At 36.2% G+C, this 20,727-nt stretch overlaps 4 protein-coding genes across 4 annotated transcripts; 2 read left to right on the top strand and 2 right to left on the bottom strand.

Annotated features, from left to right (window-relative positions):
- Window positions 1-2,535: 2,535 nt before the first annotated feature.
- On the top strand, window positions 2,536-5,036 carry LOC105177763 (cytokinin riboside 5'-monophosphate phosphoribohydrolase LOG8). Its single transcript, XM_011101122.3, has 8 exons — window positions 2,536-2,677; window positions 2,933-3,061; window positions 3,373-3,470; window positions 3,577-3,607; window positions 3,887-3,986; window positions 4,061-4,131; window positions 4,211-4,354; window positions 4,477-5,036. The coding sequence occupies exons 2-8, from the start codon at window positions 2,945-2,947 to the stop codon at window positions 4,564-4,566; spliced, it is 651 nt and encodes a 216-aa protein (XP_011099424.2). The 5' UTR covers window positions 2,536-2,677; window positions 2,933-2,944; the 3' UTR covers window positions 4,567-5,036.
- A 3,081-nt stretch (window positions 5,037-8,117) lies between these two features.
- Window positions 8,118-12,050, top strand: CLPS3 (CLP-similar protein 3). The gene is made up of 10 exons (XM_011101706.3): window positions 8,118-8,523; window positions 8,990-9,058; window positions 9,170-9,262; window positions 9,852-10,093; window positions 10,257-10,395; window positions 10,500-10,556; window positions 10,774-10,908; window positions 11,016-11,251; window positions 11,611-11,655; window positions 11,745-12,050. Exons 1-10 carry the CDS (start codon window positions 8,308-8,310, stop codon window positions 11,830-11,832), a joined length of 1,320 nt encoding a protein of 439 aa, XP_011100008.1. The 5' UTR covers window positions 8,118-8,307; the 3' UTR covers window positions 11,833-12,050.
- Window positions 12,051-14,141: 2,091 nt separating this feature from the next.
- Window positions 14,142-14,932, bottom strand: LOC105178320 (uncharacterized). Its single transcript, XM_011101817.3, has one exon. It carries the CDS (start codon window positions 14,789-14,791, stop codon window positions 14,423-14,425), a length of 369 nt encoding a protein of 122 aa, XP_011100119.1. The 5' UTR covers window positions 14,792-14,932; the 3' UTR covers window positions 14,142-14,422.
- Window positions 14,933-16,550: 1,618 nt separating this feature from the next.
- Window positions 16,551-19,698, bottom strand: LOC105178418 (eukaryotic initiation factor 4A-14). Its single transcript, XM_011101898.3, has 5 exons — window positions 19,542-19,698; window positions 18,465-18,534; window positions 18,242-18,348; window positions 17,460-17,890; window positions 16,551-17,205 (listed from the first exon to the last, which is right to left on the bottom strand). The coding sequence occupies exons 2-5, from the start codon at window positions 18,530-18,532 to the stop codon at window positions 16,570-16,572; spliced, it is 1,242 nt and encodes a 413-aa protein (XP_011100200.1). The 5' UTR covers window positions 18,533-18,534; window positions 19,542-19,698; the 3' UTR covers window positions 16,551-16,569.
- Window positions 19,699-20,727: the final 1,029 nt, after the last annotated feature.

Here is a 20,727-nt window from a genome sequence, read left to right on the forward strand (position 1 = left end):
CCCTAGAAGGACCCACCTGGCGGCTGAGACTCCTTACAGACGAGGCAGGTGCCCCCAAAGTCCCGGACTCCTTGGCAGCTTGGACTCCCTAGCGGTTAGGAGTCCTTGCTGATGAAGTGTCCCCCCAAACTCGGAGATAGAATTCAAAAGCACTTCTAACAGAAGATAAGATCAAATTATAGCTCATGCAAACGACATTCATCCACATTCTTCGAAATAGAAGAAACGTGCACAGTCCTATCAGAAGATGACACCCTCTATAAATACATGTTCACTCTTCAATGCTCAGGGCACTTCCAAATACCTTCATGAGACCTTCTAACGTTTCTCATACATCTCTTATTCTCTAAATCATCTCTCTCACTCTCGAAACACTTTTTTTAATATTCTTTAACATTATCTAAACACTCTACAAGCACATTATCATGTGTTCTTGCACTTTTTACTGATTTTATTCACCATATCTCAATTTCAATTATATTTATTTACTTTTTGACTTTATTCCATCCCAAATTCAATACTAACTTAGGCGTTGGAGTGCTAACGCCTCTTTTGTAAGTCCTCATTTAGGATTTATATTCGTTTCGACCCAAGTTTTTAACATAGTCTATATCAATTGGACCCGTACGTTTTTTGAATGCGTCACCATAAATACAAAAATGTTCTTATCAATTTATACATATTCATATATCAAAATTTCGTCTCATTAATGTAGCCAAAATAAATAAATTCTCTCATATTTAATAAATAGCATAGATATTATTAATTTGATTTTTTTTCCATGTAATATTATATTTTAAGGGATACTTACACCATCCTCCCTTAATATAGGAAGTTACACTTAGTATTCTTGAAAATTTATTTTTATTTAATAAATAAATCTATATATTAGTAAATATTATGAAATTTTCTAACACCGTAAAAAAAGTTGAATGAAATTCTATATTTATCCCATAATTGACTTACATACATATTGTAATTAAATCAAACAAAAAATTATTTTGAACAAAAATACCCTTATAATTAAGTATGAAGATGTATTGTGTACCTTCTTACATGTATTAATGTATGAAAATAATTTAATTTTAAAAATAAATTATTTAACTTATAATGAATCGATAATAAACCAATAGGGAATGTATATGAGCTTTCATATAATATTTTTACTGATACAAATAAATACTGTGAGGTGTCATTAACTATTAAATCTTTTTACTAAGCAGAAATGAATATTAAAAGTTTTATTGTAATATTTTAAATTATCGAAAATTTTCGCATAATTATATTAAAGCTGGTGGGAGGAAGATGCGCCCGTTCCCATGAGATTTTTACCCTATAATTGTAAACTGACATTAATGATTTTTCAAGAGGGGCCCAAGAGACGTAGGAAAGGTGGGACAGTGGGGGCCTCATATATTCTTTAGGTGCATGGCTTACTTGGGGCTATAAAGATCCACCAAACACACCCCAAAGTGGAAAAACACGTCCCACCCCAACGCTTCTCACAATTTTACTTAATAATAATAATAATCTAATAAAAGCTTAAATTATATTGATATTTTAAAATTAAATTAAATTACCAATTTTTTTTTAAAAAAAAATTATAATCACACTTCATTCTGGATGTTAATATAATATTTTTTAAAAATTTATTTGTATAAATTTTACTTTTAAACAGAGAAGTAGTTGTAATTATAACCATAATCTCAGAGTGTAGTTATAATTTTTCAAAAAATAGAGGATATTTCTGTACTTTTATATAATTTTAGGAGGTGTTAAAAAGTAGTTTATTCTAATAATAATGTATTTTTTTTAATGCCAAATTCTAATAATAATAATAATTTAGTGCATCAATTATTATTTACCTTAGCTACATAAGTCCCAAGAATTATGATGAAGACCCACTCAACACGCTTTTACTATATCTCACTAATCATGTTTTAAGAAATGATATTAATGTTCAATAATTTAAGTTGATTGCCAAAAAAAAGACAAGTCTTTCTTTAATTTAAACATAGTAAAATGATGTAATTCATTAATTAAAAAGCAAAGATTGACCAAAAGTGGGACAATGAAAGCTGTGCGATGCCTAGATGTCAACTGTTTAATGATACTCATCAAAAACTGTCCTTTTTCCATTTATTGGTGATAATGAATGAATGGAATTCTCTCCACCCCTCTTTTTGGCTGCAGGGATGATGGTGTTTCGCTATTAATAAACACGCAGCCTACATCAACATCAAACTTTCTTTTTTTTTTTTTTTATCGTAAATAAAAGCAATTATAAAATTCTAATATCTTATTTTTTAATTTTTTTGAATAAAAATACCAAATACTTTTTAATATATGTGAAGAGCTTGAATCATTGTCTGAGTTAGGAAGGTCCTCAACAGATAATTGTTAGGAGACTTTGGTTATGATTGTTGGGATTTTAACAGGATTCTAAAGTAAGATAAGAATTTTGGTATACCAAAAAACTTTGATACAGTTTTTCAATCTTTTGCTCTTATACAGTAAATTTTTAAAAGCCGGCAAACGATAGAGTATGTGGGCTGCTAATGTTTTCTTTAATCATTAATAACCAGTTAAGCAAACCACACACACACATACGCCGCAGACAGGTCTAAAAACTTTGTTGATTTCTTGGGCTCAGCTGCATTATTCATCATATCAACAAGTACACAGATTCTCTTTTTTCTGTTCCTTTTTTTTTGTTTTTGTTTTTGGTTAATGTTTTATATTTAACTCTTTGTCTTGTCTATTTCATCTCTACCTTTCGAGTATGGGCTTACGCTGTAACTAATATTATATATATATATATAAATGTAGGAGTAGGGTAAATGAGGAACTGTGATTTTTTGTTTGTCTTTAGCTTTCATATTTAATTAATCTTTATATAAGTAAAGATTGTATTTTTGGGTTTGTGTTATAGGATTGAGTTGGAATGGAGAGCAATTCAAGAAGCGGTAGCAAATTCAAGAAAATCTGTGTGTTCTGTGGGAGTCATCCGGGCCACAGAAAGGTCTTTAGTGATGCTGCTATTGACTTGGGAAATGAACTGGTTTGTGTATCTTTCTTCCCATGTTTTTCTTGCATCAAAAGAAGAAAAAACAGTCGGTCTTTGATTGGAATCTTATTCTTGGTTTGACAGAGTTTGTCAATACATTGATTCTTGTCCGAACCCTTTGCTTGGTTTTGATTATAGGTCTTTGGTTTTGTTTCTTAAGGGTTGAGCATTTGAATGTGTTCTTGGTGTTGTCATGAATGGTTTCTGTTTGATTCATTGAATTGGTTATGTGGTTTCTGTCAAGGGTTCAGCTAGTGCTTTGATTGTGGGATTGGATTAGTTTGTGATTTTGTTGGTTTTTGCAGGTGAATAGGAAGATAAACTTGGTGTATGGAGGTGGAAGTGTTGGGCTGATGGGGTTAATATCTCAGAGAGTTTATGATGGTGGTTGCCATGTTCTTGGGTAAGGGGTTTTCACATAATGTCTCTGAAATACATTCTTGAACTGAAAATGGCTTGTTGGGGTAAATTTCGTGGATTGATTCGATGTTATTTGCTTTAACATGCAGAGTAATTCCGAAAGCTCTGGTTCCCATTGAGGTATGTCTTCCCTTATTTTGCAACTGCTTATCATTATCTTGTTTTACAGTTTAGGACAAAGCATCTGGATTGTGTTTATTGGATTTAAATCTTAATATTGCAGATGGTAAAATACAATTGAGGACTTTATTGATTGGCATTTTAAGCTTTTTGAGGATGAATGAAGGGGTGGGGGGTGGGTGGGTAATGGAATTTACTGATGTAGTGCTAGTTTTAATGAACGAGATTGTTTCTATGTCGATTGAAGTAAGGTAATATGGATGTTCGTTGCACTGACAGATATCAGGAGAAACTGTTGGAGATGTGAAAATTGTTTCTGATATGCATGAGCGCAAGGCTGAAATGGCTCGAGAGGCTGAAGCATTTATTGCTCTTCCTGGTGTGTATATAGAATCAGAGATAACTGGTTTTTCTTTAGTTTATAGCTCTGCATTTAATTTTCTCAACTCATAGGTGGATATGGAACTATGGAAGAGATGTTGGAGATGATAACTTGGGCACAACTTGGAATCCATAAGAAACCGGTGATGCATCAGTCCTCATCCTGTTGGTTACATGAAGTCGATTATTTCCTTCTGATATGAACGATTACATGATGAACAGGTAGGTTTGCTCAACGTCGATGGCTACTACAACTCTTTGCTCACGTTATTTGACAAAGGTGTTGAAGAAGGCTTCATAAAGCCAAGCGCAAGGCACATAGTTCTTTCAGCTCCTACAGCCAACGAGCTTTTGACGAAGATGGAGGTTCGTCCACTTTAGATTACTCAATTCTATCAAAATTATTAATCTCGCCTAGTTGGTATTTGAATCCCATCATCAGATAGCAACTGAATTGTTTTCTGGGCCATCTCACTTCAAATTTACAGCAGTACACCCCTTTCGACGACCACGTCGCCCCTCATGAAAGCTGGCAGATGGAGCAATTGGGTCGTTATCCGACGGAAAGAAATTCATGATTGGATTCATTTCTGTGGTAGGCCTATTTATTGGATAGAAGTGATAGCTGAGGTGATTGATTCTGATTGCATTGTGTGTTAGAGCGATTTAAGCTGGGGCCAGCATATAATCACTCATTAAAGTCTGCCTTCTTAATTCTTGGTGATTTGAACTCCTCCCCCGGCATGACTATCCTCTCTGTTTCGCACGATTATACTTGTACTTTTAGAGTTGTAAATCAGTACTGATTTACAGTCACATTTGTCCATTCCCTCTTCGGACGCCTTGAAATGCTAAGCGCTCTATTGTGAGAGTTATAAATGCTAACAATGAATTCAACTGGATTGTACTTGCTGAACATGCGTCTGTTTTCATACTGATGCAAGTTTTGGCTTTTAGTCAAATTGTGTTAGCTATCTGACTCAGAAATCACAATGAATCTTGCAATAGACAGTGGCATGAAACATTGTTGGTGTGGTTTGGTTTCTAATATTCGGTTCTCATCTACTGCTCTTAATGCTTATCTGTTACGTCTGCCGTTGTGAGCATGTCAATAATTGTAGACATTTACGGACGACAGCTTGATGTCGCCCCCTCACATGCGTCTCTGAAGGGATGAGGCGGTTGACGGGGCCAGAGTGCCGTAGCTAGAATTTGGATTCTTTGGTTGAAGGTGGCTCCCTTTGCCAATTCTTGGGGGTCCAGCTTGTGAAGATGTGTTCAAGTCTCATGCATCTTATCTAATTCCCAGCTTTAGCAGTTGAAGTCTCACTTTGCATTTCAGCACAATTCCATGTGACAACTGCAACTACACTTACCGAATTATGTACAAATCTGGCGATGAAATGCAAAATTTTAATACTCAGACATGTTGATGTTGCATTACTCGTTTCTTCACTACTTTCTTATTCACAAAAAGATTAAAATATAACAAAATTAGAACGAGTTTGCTTTTTATTTATTTATTTATTTATTTATTTAAAAGAATCTTATACATTCCTACTTTTTATGAGATGCTTTTGTAATTTATATGATATTAGATCGTATTGTAAAAATAAGATTTTGAAATGTTTAAATAAAATTATAGAGTTTATAAGATGTTAATAACATTAATTCTGCATAGGGATGGCAATGGGACTAGGTCAGACTTGGACCCGTCCCAAACAAGCATGGGGCGGGTTTAGATCTTAGTGGTTTCAACTAACATCCGTTCCTCAATTATTTTTTAATTTTTTTTGTATATTTTATGTATACTTATATAAAATACATTTGTGTATACATGAAAAATATGTATAATTTATTTATAGTTACATATTATGTATCACTTAATATATTTATAATTTAAAACAATGACATATGGTCTATAAAAATCTTAATGTTAATGCTTAAAATATGCATATATAAATTTGACCCAGAAAATATTAATCTTTCAATGATGCTATTTTCTCATATTTATAAAGTTATAATGATATTATTTTTAAAAAAATATATTTTAAAATATTAACAGGGTTTATCGGGTCCAGCCCAGTGGGTGCCAAGACTTGGGGCGAGTCCAAGGTTTTGACAAACCAGTCCAGTTGCCATAACCACTAAGACCGAAGACCACAATTAAATCTGATTTCAATCTAATTACAAAGGATTGTATTTCAATAGAGGAAATAACATTTTTGGTCTCATAAATTAGGTCCGTTTTATTTTTAATTCCATTCATTATGGAATTAGCAATTTTAGTCTGGTAACTTATAAAAATTAGTACTTTTGTTCCCATCCACTTTTTTGCCTAAAATTTAACGATGTAGTGCACGTGCCTATCATGTGATCGTTAAGTACTTTTGGGTAAAGAGAAAATTGATTTGTTTTCTAAGCTTGAGACCATTTCTGAGGAAAAATATAACTGCATTTGAGGGAAAAAAATAAATCTTAAAGGAAATTAGGGTAAAAATCATAGTGATTTCTCTCTTCTCTCATAAAAAATGAATCTCATCCTTCCCATATTTCTAAAAGTTGAAGCCAAGTAGAAGCAACAAAAAGAATCATATCTTTCACAAGTGAATCAAGTAGGCCAAATGAAACACTCATATGCTACTATTGAAAAAACGGCTAATTTTTCTTCCAACTAAAAATACAAGCACATGACCTATATTATTAAATTGTAGATGGAAAAGTGCATGGGGATAACAAAATGCTAATTTTTGTAAGTGTCCCAAAAGTCATATGAACCTAACTTATGAAACTAAAAATATTATTTTCTCTATTCCAATATTAATATGATCAAAATTGAACGAATTTATTAAAAACTTAAAAATTAATTAAGAATTTTCTTACTTTTTTTAATAGAATTTATAAGCTCCTAATATTTTTTTTTCTTTTTTTAATCTTATAAACTCATTTGGATATATCTAATCACACTTTTTTGTATCTTATAAAATTTCAAATAAACCTATCATAATTTTGAATCATATAAAAATTTCATAATGATGTTAGCATTGGTCCGCAAAATGTCACACAAATGTCCTATATATGATAAACTGGCAGTGTAACGATTACTCAACCATTGAATCCAGCAATGTCATACAACTGCACCAATTATTTAGATACAAGTTTGTAATTGAAAATGCCAAAAATTTTGAACTTTACTAAGATGTGATGGATTCAATTCGAAAGGAATTGCTAAAGAATGGTTAAAATTTCGACCAACTCATTTGTGATATTATAAATAAAAAAGTTATTTTTTTGTTAAAAAAATATAAAATATTTTTTTATACTTTTTAAAATAAAGTAATTTACTTCTTTATATGGAGGACAAATTGCTCTATGTTAAAAAATACATGTGCGTAAATTAATATATATATATTTTTTTAGCAGATAACTTTTTCATTTAGAATACCATTGGAGTGTAAATTGCATTAAACCTCTATAATATGTAATAGAGGCTGGCTAGGTATACTTTTTAGAGTAAATTACAACGATCTCTCCTGAGGTGTGGTATAATTACGAATATTTCTTTATTATTTCAAAATTTACAAATATCCCATAATATTTGATGAAATTATGTAATTATTGAATGGAGGTATAAAATTGTTAACTATGCCCTTTTTTTTAAAATAAAATTTTGTAAATAAATATGATGGAATAGATGAAAAAATTTGAAAAATTATAAAATAATTATGCACTTTGTCAATAAAAAAATAAGAAAATTTTAAAATTATAAGTTTTAGTTCACAAGGGTATTTTGGTCAATTTACATAAAAATGGTTGAAAGCCTAATGAAGATTAAAGGAATGGACTAATTGTTAGATGGCCGTTAAAATAAGGAGGGTAGTGGTTATTTTTAAAATAATGAGAGGATTTTTGTAATTATGTCAAATTTTAAGAGAGGTTATTGTAATTTACTCTATTTTTATTGTCAAAAGCAGTGGTATAAAATGCAACTCCTGAAACATGTAGTCCAAATTTTAAATCCTTCAAAATGTTAGGCCCCTCGTGTAAATCACATTTTTCTGGGGGCACTTTGTGAAATAGAAGAAATTATGAGGCTGAAAGGAAGATAAATAAAAAAAGAACAAACTGGAGAATATCAAAAGCCCTCTGTCGTTCCCCAAGCCACCCGCCACCCTTTTTGCTGTCGACGCTCGTCCTAGCCGCATTGGGACCGCCGCGAGTGCGGCATTTTCCAGTAGCATGTAGATGAACAGAAGATTCTGCTATAGTGTTTTTCTTGTTTGAGTACTCTTTTGCTAATTGATTGAAACAGCTCTGAAATGGCTTATGGCGGCACTTCTGTAACTCCAACTGGGCCGCCAGGTAGCTCTACATCAATAAGGCAGGTGAAACTTGACAAAGAATGTGAACTAAGAGTTGAAGTCAGTCCCGATTCTCCGCTTCGCCTCCGGTTGCTCACCGGCACCGCCGAGATTTTTGGAACGGAAATTGCTCCGGAGATTTGGTTGACTTTTCCACCGCGGCTCAAATTTGCTGTACGTAGACCTATACTTGTCGTTTTACTTGCGTCTCGTACACACATAGCGTGCATAAGGGTTTGATATGTTAAGCTTGTGGATTATTTGGATTCTCGTTTTTGAACTGCTACTTTGGATTTTGAGTGAGAAATATTCTTTTGTTCCGCTGGCTTCAACGGAAATGTGAAGGGGAAAGCTTGAGTGAATGTTTGTGAGAGGTTTTTGTTAGTTTATACATGGATTTCATTTCTTTTCTCTTTCATAGATCCATTTACATCTGATAAGTTGCTCAAGTTGATGCTTACTTTTAGAAGAAAATTGAAAGATATGGAGTATTACTGAATTTGCTTTACGGTTTCACTTGCTTTGGTTTATCATACCCACAAATAATCTTAAAAGAGGGCAGGGGATTGTGGTTGAGATTCTCGTTTATATTCACACCCACATTGATACATATTATAGTTCTGACTGAAAGTTCCATCAGGTTTTTACCTGGTACGGGGCAACAATTGAAATGGATGGGACAACTGAAACTGATTATACAGCAGATGAGGTATTGTTGTCTTTCTCTACTTGTTCCACGTGTTCATTCGCATGCATATGGACTCTCCTGCTTGCTGCTTTCTCCAGTAGCTATCTAATTGTTCTTTCATATCTCCATTAGACTCCCATGATCAGCTATGTTAATGTGCATGCTGTGCTGGACGCTCGAAGACATCGCGCCAAAGCTTCACCCAGTGATTCTGATGCTTCTCAGGTACCTTTATGTTTATGAGTAAACGTGTTAGAAAGGATTATGTTTTATACATTCTTCCTCTGCTGGGCCAATTGAGCGATGTCTTTCTTCAAATTAGATCTTGCCTGATCTTCATAATCACTCAACACTTCATAATCAAAGGGAAAGAATCAGTCTGTTTGGGAACTTTCAAGAACTAGTTGTTCTTAGTTGGTTTACTTTTACTTGGCTGTTATCAAGAAGAACTTTACCTCCATATTTACAAGTATCCGTACTGGGATGTGACTCAAAGCTGTGTCAGCTTGCAATTATGGCCAACACTTCAATAATGGTCCTTGATGAAGGAGAAATCCATCTTTCAGCAAAGTTTTTGCCTCCCACCATAAAAGGATCCTTTAAAAGGGAGTACTTCAGCAATTGTTCTATCATTTGTTTGTTATGTATTTGGTTGATGGATATCTTTTGACATTTGAAATGATATAATCAGTTACGCTTTGGCATACTGGTCTGATTATGGAACATGTGATGTGTGTTTTTCTTATGTTATTATAAAGCTTCTCTTTACATCTGCCAATTTTTCATGTATTCACCCTTCAGTCACTTTATGCAGGGACCGAGGGTTATCGTTGTGGGACCTACAGATTCTGGAAAGAGTACATTGTCAAGGATGCTTCTTAGTTGGGCAGCTAAACAGGGATGGAAACCTACTTTTGTAGATTTAGACATAGGCCAAGGATCTATAACAATCCCTGGATGCATAGCTGCAACACCGATTGAACTACCTATTGATCCAGTCGAAGGCATTCCTCTTGATATGCCTCTAGTTTACTTCCATGGCCATGTGACACCTAGGTAATGGAGTCTACACTGAGAACTTCCTGAGTTGGTCTTTTAACTGCACATCCGTTGCATAGTCAGTGCCTGCTTTCATACTACTCACTGCTTACTTTTTATGCAATAGTTAATCTTTTCTCGACTATAAGTTTTTGTCCCATTTCAACTTGGTGGTTTTCAGTGTCAATGTAGATCTTTACAAGGCATTGGTGAAGGAGCTTGCTCAAATTTTGGAGAGGCAGTTTGCAGGAAATGTTGAATCTAGAGCTGCAGGCATGGTGATTAATACCATGGGATGGATTGAAGGTGTTGGTTATGAGGTATTTTATATATCTCCATCAATGCATATGGCTTTCTTCAGCTAAAGACAGGGCTGCTTAGTTACTATTCTTTTCTTTCTGTTTTTCTTTTCTCTTCTTGGCAGTTGTTGCTGCATGCAATTGATACATTCAATGCCACAGTTGTTCTGGTTTTGGGTCAGGTATCCAGTTGTTCTGGCTAAGCAGACCTTCTTAAATTATAATATGATGAATATGATCTGCATGTCTGATTGCTTAGGCAATCACTTGAACATGTTTCTCGTTCGCTCTATGACTGTCAGAAGATGGTCACAGGGACTGTACCCTCGCCATGTACTTCAAAGCCTTATGAGAAACACTTATCTTCTCTGCTTTATTGGACACTTGAACATTTTGCAGGAAAAGCTTTGGAGTATGCTTAGAGATGTTTTGAAAAACAAAGCTAATGTAGATGTGGTGAAACTTCAGAAGTCTGGTGGTGTTGTCTCTAGAAATGCCAAAGTTCGTCAGAAGGCCAGGGCCTACAGAATACGTGTATGCATTTTGTAATAGGAAATTGTTAAATTTTGCAACAATACATCGCCTTTTAGCAATTGGCTGTCCATTTTGAAATGTTCCGCTTTGTTTTATCCTGAGTGCAGGAATACTTCTATGGCCTTGCAAATGATCTTTCCCCGCATTCCAACATTGCAAATTTCAGTGATTTGTGCATCTACCGAGTAGGTGGTGGACCACAGGCCCCACGTTCTGCCCTGCCAGCTGGGGCAGAACCGGCTGCAGACCCTACAAGATTGATTCCTGTTAGTGTTAACCAAGATTTGCTGCATCTAGTCCTAGCTGTCTCATTTGCTAAAGAACCAGATGAAATTATTTCCAGGTAGAACAGATTCTCTGTTTCCATGTTCTTGGCCCTTGGCCTATGCATCTTGGTATTTAAAAGAGCTGGATTTATTTATTTATTTTTCTTCCTACTAGTACTAACCAAATATAAACATGTGAAATAGTTTTACTGATAAAAGCATTACCTAATATGCTTAGTTTTCTTTTATTCTTTTCCCTACCTTATTTGTGTGGGTAGACTGGAGCATACTGACGATCATCACCATGCATTCTGCCTGTTTTCTCTGAACCAAACTTTTTACACTATGATTGACATGCTTTTGGCGAGTACCTTCCATCTAATTGGAAGCACGGAATGAAATTTTCCCTAATGCTTCTCTTTTCTTCTCCCGCTAGTAACGTTGCTGGGTTCATCTGGATCACCGACATTAATTTTGAAAGGTTTGAAGAATATTCTTTTATTTTCATTAAACAGTAATTGCCATATTGCTTCTGACATGATCCTCTTCCAATTCATCACACTACTGCAGCAAGAAAATCACATATCTCGCACCGTCTGCTGGAAATCTTCCTGGTAAATATTTGATCATGGGAAGCTTGACATGGTATGAACCTTGAGCGTCTTCCCCTTGGATTGCTCTAAGAGCTCTGTCTTAGCATTGTACAATTGATGCATTAGCCCAGAATAGTTATTGTAGTTTAGTGTACAAGTATTGTCTTTACACATGTATGCAGTATATTCATACTGGCAACTTCAGAGGGTTTATACTGTAATCCTTTTAGTTATAAATTTGTGCCGGATATAATTTGTAATATTTTAACATCAAACTTCTCTATTTCCTTCCCCTTCTGCATTTTTTTAGAGGCTGCTATGCACTCAGCACTATTCATTTCAGAATCTCTGATAGGCATTCTTTAACCATGGGTCGAAAATATTGAGGAAACAGAACAGGCCGAGCAATGAACTTGGCGTCTGAATAATGTAAATTTGCGTTCATCAAAGAGGCAAATACATGAAGAACATTGAACTATATTTTTAAGCTTCTGCAAAGATTCCAGTACTCAAGATCTATTACAAGTTATTCTTGATTCTACATGATATAGCTATAACGACCTTCATGCTCTCAAGTTGTTTTTCTGATCAAGATATCCGTTCTGGGGCTTCTCTTGAGGGTTATTTCTAATAGAGCTGTTCTCTACTTGTTGATCTTGTTTGAGTTTATGCTTTTCTTTGGTCAACAATCATAGTACCAGGTTTGTGTCTTGTACTAATAATGGATTGACACAAGAAACATCAGTAGTACACAGAACTGATGGCGGTGCCTGTACAACTTCCCAACTTATGTTGATAAGCCTATTGGATAGGTCTCGAGAATGGGCGAAGCACTGTGTTTTGTTCCACTGGGTCGGTTGACAGTTGCTGTGACCAAACATTTTGGTAGACTTAACAATATTCTTGAGGCAGGGTTCCACTGTTTGCCTTGTTGGTTTGGGTACCAGTTGGTTGGTAGGCTATCACATGGAGTGAAACATAAACCAAGGGTGCTTCCTTAAAATGATGTTGATTGAACATGTACATTCTGTAATTTTAGGAATATGGATCTCTGGGGATTCTGTTCTATTCTTCTATTTTGATCTAAATCTTGGATATTTACTATTATTATGTACGTTTTTATCATCTGATGCAGAGTTTGGATGCTTTATCATAAGCAATTTGTACTTTAAATTGTCCAGATCTTTAAAAGTGTATCAACATGCAGTTCATTTTAGGTTGGGCCTCATCTTTTGTGATTCTGCTATAAAATCATCAGTCCACTACACGGTGTATCGATTTGAAATTGTTCAGATCCTCATTGTGGACATAGAAACAGATGTTCACGTAAATAGATAAATGCAGGCAAAGTGTCCAGGCTTTGTATTGCAAAGCGCCAAGAAATTGTGGATGGGCTGCATGACAGTGGCATAGCCACCTGAGAGAAGGTGCCAGGAACTACAGCTAAGGATGTGATGGACATGGTTTTAAATACTTAAGAGACGATGAGGGAAATAGTAGCTTCCTCAAAGTCTTCTGCAGTGTTTGTTCCACATGGTCCTGGTGCTGCGAAGGATATTTCCACACAGATTGGGGAGGGTCTTCTTTAGGCTGAAAGCATTCATAAGTAGACCTAGTGAGGTCTTCCCATTGCTATCAAATATAGGGTGCTTTCCAAGAATTGCTTCGGACTAACGGGATGAATTTGTCAAAATTTTACGAAGGCTATCCAGTTTACTAGTAGGAAAGTGAATATAGTAGCTGTTTTTCTTTATTGGTTCCTTCTCTCCTGTTTCTTCTCATCTGTGTCATACATTATTAATGTATAGCAATGCAATTCCTGTTATAGGGTACTGTCTGGGAGGGAAACTAGCTCGCAAAAGGAGAGTAATTGTGACAGTTCGGAAGTAAATCATGCAAGGAAAAGTTTGCATTGGCAAATCCAATCCTGCAATTAGACAACTCTCTGTGATTGTTTCCACCCACAAACACAACTAAATACACTATACTGTGTAATTAGGAAGTACTACTACTAGACATGCCTCATACAGGAAAGGTAATCCCAATAACTTCAACTCAAAAAGGAAATGAACTGACAATCCATACAAGTATGATGAACATACTTTACAAGAAAAACGGCACAAAGCAGAGACATACGGACAAGTCATTGGCAACTTTGGCATAAACACCAAACTTTAATCCAAAGAGAAGCATCATAGTTACTTCAGAAGAATATGTCACCCTTGAAACTAATCTATTTCCTCAACCTGTCATCCCCTCACTAATTAAGATACAAACTGATGCAAAACACCCCACTATATTACGCCTATGCTACATCAATCTAACATTAAAACCAATAAGCCTGTGCACAAACATAAATACATAAATCTTAGAATTGATGCAATTCAGATCAACTGAAAAACTTCTTGATAACATGTTCAATGAGTACAAAGACCCCAAGACAAGAAAGCAAAAGGGCAAATATATTATAATACATTTCGCAGAAATAATTCCCTCACAACAACAAACTAGCAAATCTTTCATTCTGACAGCCCATGACAGAACATTGTGATGCCTCAGACAACACAGAACTCTGCATCAAAAGCAAGAACAAGCAACAGTGTATCATGAGAAGCAAAATCATATCTTTACCCTATCATAATGAGTATTTCAGAATCACCACCATCCATAAACCACCTGAGTGTATCTATCCTTAAGCCACCTAAAACTCTTTCTGAAAGTACCCTTGACTTTGCCTTCAACGGAGTAGACTTTGTAGCTGGCAACCCTCTTCTTCCTCTGAAACTCAGGATCAGTAAAACTCCAAGATTTTGAAGTTGACCCGCCAGTGCTCTTCCCTTTCTTGAGCTTCTGCGGCGGCGCCACCGGTGGCGGCGCATAGTGGTATGATGATGATGAAGAAGCAGAAGCATAAGAAGCACTGTACGACCTCAAATCATCAGTCCTAGCACTGGAGGGGGGTCCATAATAAGGCTCTATTTGCATATTTCCATCACTATAGAACTTTGATCTGTAATCTGCCATGGTTTTTGTTGAGGGGTGGGAAAAACTTTGTCTTGATGGAATTTTGTGGTTGTTTTCTGAGAGAAAAATTGGCAGAGAGTAGAGAACGAGTGGTGGTCTTAGTCTTGGATTTTGAAAATGTTGCGAGTGTAGGATTAGATTCTTGATGCCGTTTAATATGGGAAATTTTTACCTGAGATCAGACCAGTCAGCAGTACCTTTTCGGTATTATTTTAATATTTAATAATTAAGATGAAAAATAATATAAATATTAAACGTAGAATTAGAATAAAAGATTTATTTTATTATTCATTTGCGTTTCAAAATTTGACATCAAAACATGCGGTTTGAATTTGATTCTTAGAAAATATAATTCTATGTTGGTGAAATATTGACAAATGCATTTCATCGTCGTATGTTTGAATGTTTTTCTGAATATATTTCTAAAAGAAGATAAGAGCAAAGGTAATAAAATAGCCCGTTTCACATCCACCTAATTTAAGCCGTTCAGATTTGGTTCACAATATCTAAATCCAAAATTGAAAATTGCCAAATTTCTTAATAAGTTCCCCGAAATTCAAACTTGCGATTTTTCTTGAGATACAATTAATGACTTGGATTAAGGGGTAACAAGCATAATTTAACAGTTGGATTAGGATTTAAGAAAGAAACTATAGTTAAGTACACACTTGAGATTCTTTTACACAACAATTGGTTAAGGTGGTTTTTCAGGCAAAAGGGTCGCCAATTATTTAATTAGATGAAAAGGAGACTCAGTGAGAAAACAGTGGACCATGAAAAGGAGAAAGGAATTTGAATAATTTGAGACGATGCTTTGTTCAATATGGTTTATGCACAACTTATTTTCAAATCGTACTCTTAGAGCGAGGATGTAATATAAAGTCGCATGTCCATGTAAAAATATGATGACATGTAATAAGATATAAGTTTATCTTTAGCTAATGAACGGAACCGTTTCAGTTCTTTTACAGCATATATATATATGTATATATATCCCAACAACTCTGCCTTACAGTAAAACTAGTAGTAGTTAGATTTTACGACATGGGGCACAGAGAGAGAATTTCAAGAAAGAGATGTTAAGAATTAGTGGAAAAAACCAAACAGGCTGGGACAACTAAGAATTTATCATGTCATGTGGTCTCAGTCGAAGTCCAGAATCTGGTGACCCCTTCAAATAGAGATGAGGATGATAATTCAAACATGAGGCCTGTATATATCCGCATTATTTTTCAAGGCTGCAACTTGGGTATATATAGAATAGATACATATGAACTCTTCCAAAATTTCGATCCTCAGAAATCCAGTTCAAAGTAGGACGTTGTGAGTGAGCTCAGGCGGTTTGTATGGCTGGTGAGTGTTTCAGCCAACAAAGTCTCCCACCAGATAAGCAAATCTAAACTGGGCATCGATTAACAATGCAATCCAAGATGAATGAAGAACCAGAACCCTCTCCCTAGATAAAGTGAAACCTATGGGTGCATGATACATTCCTGACGCATACAGAATTAAGTGAAAATCCAACTTTAAGAGTGAAAGGAGTCCAACAACATCCAAATCTGCAGTTATTTTCAACAATTACAATACAAAGAGCAAACCAAAAATTTTGCAACAGTAGATTGGAATAGCAACCAAATCGGGAGATGGAAGTCCCCTCTGCAAATAACGGCATCTAAATCTCCCAATTTAAAAGTCCATTGCACGTTAAACTAACCTAGGAAACAAGACAATAAGTTACTTAAAACAAGGAGCGTTAACATTGGGGAATCAAAACCACTTTAGAGGAGATCAGCAACATTGGCTGGAAGCTCCTCAATTACAACATTATAGAACTTTTGTATGTCAAAAAGCATGCGATCATCATCTTTGGTAACAAAGTTTATGGCAACACCCTTCCTCCCAAATCGTCCACTTCGTCCAATACGATGCAGATAGTTCTCAGGCTGAGTCGGCAGATCATAGTTGATAACAAGAGACACTTGCTGAACATCAATACCACGGGCCAAGAGATCAGTGGTAATGAGAACACGGGAAGAACCAGATCTGAATTCTCGCATAATGATATCTCTTGTATTCTGGTCCATATCACCATGGGTGGCAGAGACAGTATGATCACGGCTGCGCATTTTATCAGTAAGCCAGTCAACCTTTCTCCTGGTGTTAACAAAGATGACACTCTGAGTGATGGCCAAGGTCTCGTAGAGATCACAGAGGGTCTCAAGCTTCCATTCCTCTTTTTCAACATTAACATAAAACTGCTTGATACCCTCAAGGGTCAGCTCATCACGTTTCACAAGAATGCGGACGGGCTTATTCATAAATTTCCTTGTAATTTCAAGAGCCTCAGGTGGCATAGTAGCAGAGAATACACCAACTTGAATCTTAGGAGGGAGCAATTGGAAGATGTCATAGATCTGAAAGAGAAATATAAGGCATAAGATGTAAAATAGTGGACTCAGAACATAGATGAAATCACTTTGAGACCAACTGCCGAAGAACAAAGGAGCACACTTCTTAGTGAAAGCTGTCACGACTGCCATGAGGGCATGCATGATCTACCGACAGCAAGAATAGCAAGATATATTATATCCAAATTTCCAGCACCATAAACTCATTCTAACCAGTTAGGTAAAGTATGAAAAAATAAAGCAAAACAAGAGATATATACCTGATCCTTGAACCCTCTGGAAAGCATTTCATCTGCTTCATCCAATACAAACATTTTAATGTAATCAGGGCGCAGTGATTGCCTTCTCAACATGTCAAACACACGTCCTGGGGTACCAACCACAACATGAACCCCACTGGAAAGAATACGCTGATCTTCACGAACGCTGGTACCTCCGACACAAGCATGCACCTTAACACCAAGATAATCACCTAATGCTCGCATAACCTTCTCAATTTGCTGTGCTAGCTCACGGGTGGGTGCCAGTACCAAAGCCTGGCATTCAACTATATTATAGTCCAGCTGCTGCAGAATCCCAGAGCAGAACGTTGCAGTTTTCCCAGTCCCAGATTGAGCCTGTTGAATCACATCAAGTCCCTTGCAGAAGGGAACAATCCCTCTTTGCTGAATTGCAGAGGGCTTCTCAAAACCTTCAAACACAAATAAATTCTTTCAAATTCCAACAAGAATACTCAAGAGAACAGAGGTACTAACACATAATCTTGCAGGGCCAAACAGCAGAAGATGAGATTAGTCAATTTTTATTAGGTATATATATAAACAGCTGCATAGCTCATAAGGCTTCATGAGGATTTGGCGGAACACAAATTGAAAGAAAGAACACAAGACACCATCAGAGACAGGAGGGGAATTAAAAAGAGGCATAGCAGAGAAAAATGAATCCAGTAAATGATTCATCAAGGATTGATGGTAATGCAATATGCAAATGCAGAAACCAGGAGAGAGGATGTATGATGTTCTTTAAATTGATTGCTATATACCATAGGCATAGATGCCCCTAAGAAGATTTTCCTGCAAGCCCATGGCATCAAAACTGTCATAGACCTCATCATAACTTGTGAAGAATTCCTGACCATCAGTTCCAAGCCTGCATTAATAGGGTTAGACAATTAAAAAGGTCAGAGTAAGAACAGTAACTTTGACCCAGTTCACTAAGCCTAAACTCAGATATGCCGAAAGTTGCAAGTAACACGGAGAACTCACAGCTCATCCATTTTCGCATCATATTGGCGAGCATCGTATTGAGAACCTTCAGGTGCCAATCCAGCCATGACTGCAGAAATAGAAAAGAAATATAATTAAGGAAATACGCAATGCACTATTAGAATGAGAAGGACAACATCTGTCACGCGGACCAAGGCGGAGTTAAGCTAACTAAAAACACATATATCACAACCTAATACTCATCAATTATGTTTTTCTCCATAATTCTGCTATAAATAATAGTGAATATAGTTTAACCTAGTCCTACATAACTGCGTGCAAGGAAAGTGATCATGCAGAAAGATGCAAAAGCTGAAACCTTAATAAAGATTTTGAAGGAGTTGAGAGAATACCAACCCCAAGCAGGCGTGGATCTTTGTTTGAATACAATAAGATAGTAGAAAAACATGTACTACTGGTAGGGAATGAAGACACCACATGGAGAGAATATTATAACAGGAAATTCAAGAAAAATAAAGTTGTACTGGCAAAACTTCCAACAGTTCTGCTGACAAGTGAACATAAATCATGCTGTAGCCTAGTGGCTAACAATATGAGGACAAACAGCAAAGCAGACAAAAGAATCGCCAAACAGCTCGTACAAGCCAAATCGAACGAATTACATCCAATACACTTGAGCTTCAAAAGCATAATATGTCACAGTCCATTTGCACACACACATCAAGCACCAATATTTCAGCTCGGTCATTCACTCTGCCTCAAAAGTACAGTTCAACAATAACTCCGTTACAGCAAAATCTGAAGTTCGAGAGCCAAAAACAACTACAAAAACATATCAAAGAAACAAACCCTACAGAAATAATGTCACAAAACAAAAAACGTATAAAAGCAAACTGATCACATACTCCTAAAAAATAAACTGAAAACCAGCATAACCAAACAGATCTTCCACATAAAAAATAATCATCAACTCCATAACCAAAAAACATACAAACAGAAAAGAGAAACCCAGTCCATCCGATCAAAAAAATCAACTTATCCACTTATTCACCTAATCCTACGAACGCACACACAGGAAACTCACACAGCGCCGTAGCTGAGTTTTGATTAAGTTACCTGATACAACTCGGTTCTAACAAAGATCTGAGAAAAAAAAGGAGTGAGTAAGAAAGCGATTCAAGGCTTGGTTTATGCTGCGAAGTGTTCCGAAACTCCTCGGATCTACGCCGCGGAGTTCAGGAGAAAGAACAGTGTAAAAGAGAGAGAAGGAGAGAGCGATGAGAAATTCGCTGTGTTTTTAGGGGTTTGGATTGAGCCTACGATGCCTTTGTCTTCTTTCGTTCATTTACGGTTCTGCCCCCGCCTCTTTCTTTTGCCCAATGAGTAATGACACCGTCTTCTTCAAACTTGGGTTGGGCCAACCGCACATTAACGGGCTCTCCCACTTCAAATCCAAGTGGGCCACATGATTCTTCAAACCCACCATGTATGTATTGGATTTGTGGTCATTGAATCAGCCAAATGATTGGGCCTGTTTAGTGAAACAACTGGGCTCTTCAAATTCGTATCCCGCTTGTACAATATCCATACGAAAAACACACTCGTTTTTGTTCTTGTTTTTTTTTTTTTTTTTTGAGCTTTACAAGTTTATATATTTGAGCTAAAATGTTCGATGCATATATACTTTTTTTTTAAAAAAAAAAAACCAAAGATGAGATTCATATTGTTTGCAATAATAATGTCCAGAGCTACACGGTAGGCAATTGGAGCTGGGATGTTAGAGTCCCCACAACGGAAGCCAGAGCCAATTTGGCAACAAAATTGAAATGACAGGAAAGGAAATTAGGTACTAAGTTTTGAATATCCCAGGTGATGAAGCCATTCGCCGAAAAATCCCTCAAGCCAGAACGGAGCTTAGCAATCAAAGGTGCACAGTCCCCCTCGAAAATTTACAAACTGCCAGCCTCGAGTAACTGCAAATTGGACTGATTCGCACAACGGGATCTCCTCACCAAACACAGTGATACCTAACCCACACAGGCGCCTGTTCACTCCTTGCGACTACTTGTATTCCAGTTTCATTCCCTTGGTCAAGCAGAGCACCATCAAAATTGAGCTTGACCAAGTTTGGGGGCGAGTACGCCAGCAGGATGGGCTTTCTACCTGGTATGGAAGTGAAGCCACAAAATTCTGTTGGTGGAAAGACTCTAGATAACGAACAACAAAGCAGATTAACTGGTTCGGTGACAGACAGGTCCTTTCACCATCTTCCTATTCCTGCACCACCACAACGCCCAAAAAA

The sequence above is a fragment of the Sesamum indicum genome, linkage group LG1 (assembly GCF_026168435.1).
Source record: "Sesamum indicum cultivar Baizhima isolate 11 linkage group LG1, ASM2616843v1, whole genome shotgun sequence".
NCBI lineage: Eukaryota > Viridiplantae > Streptophyta > Magnoliopsida > Lamiales > Pedaliaceae > Sesamum > Sesamum indicum.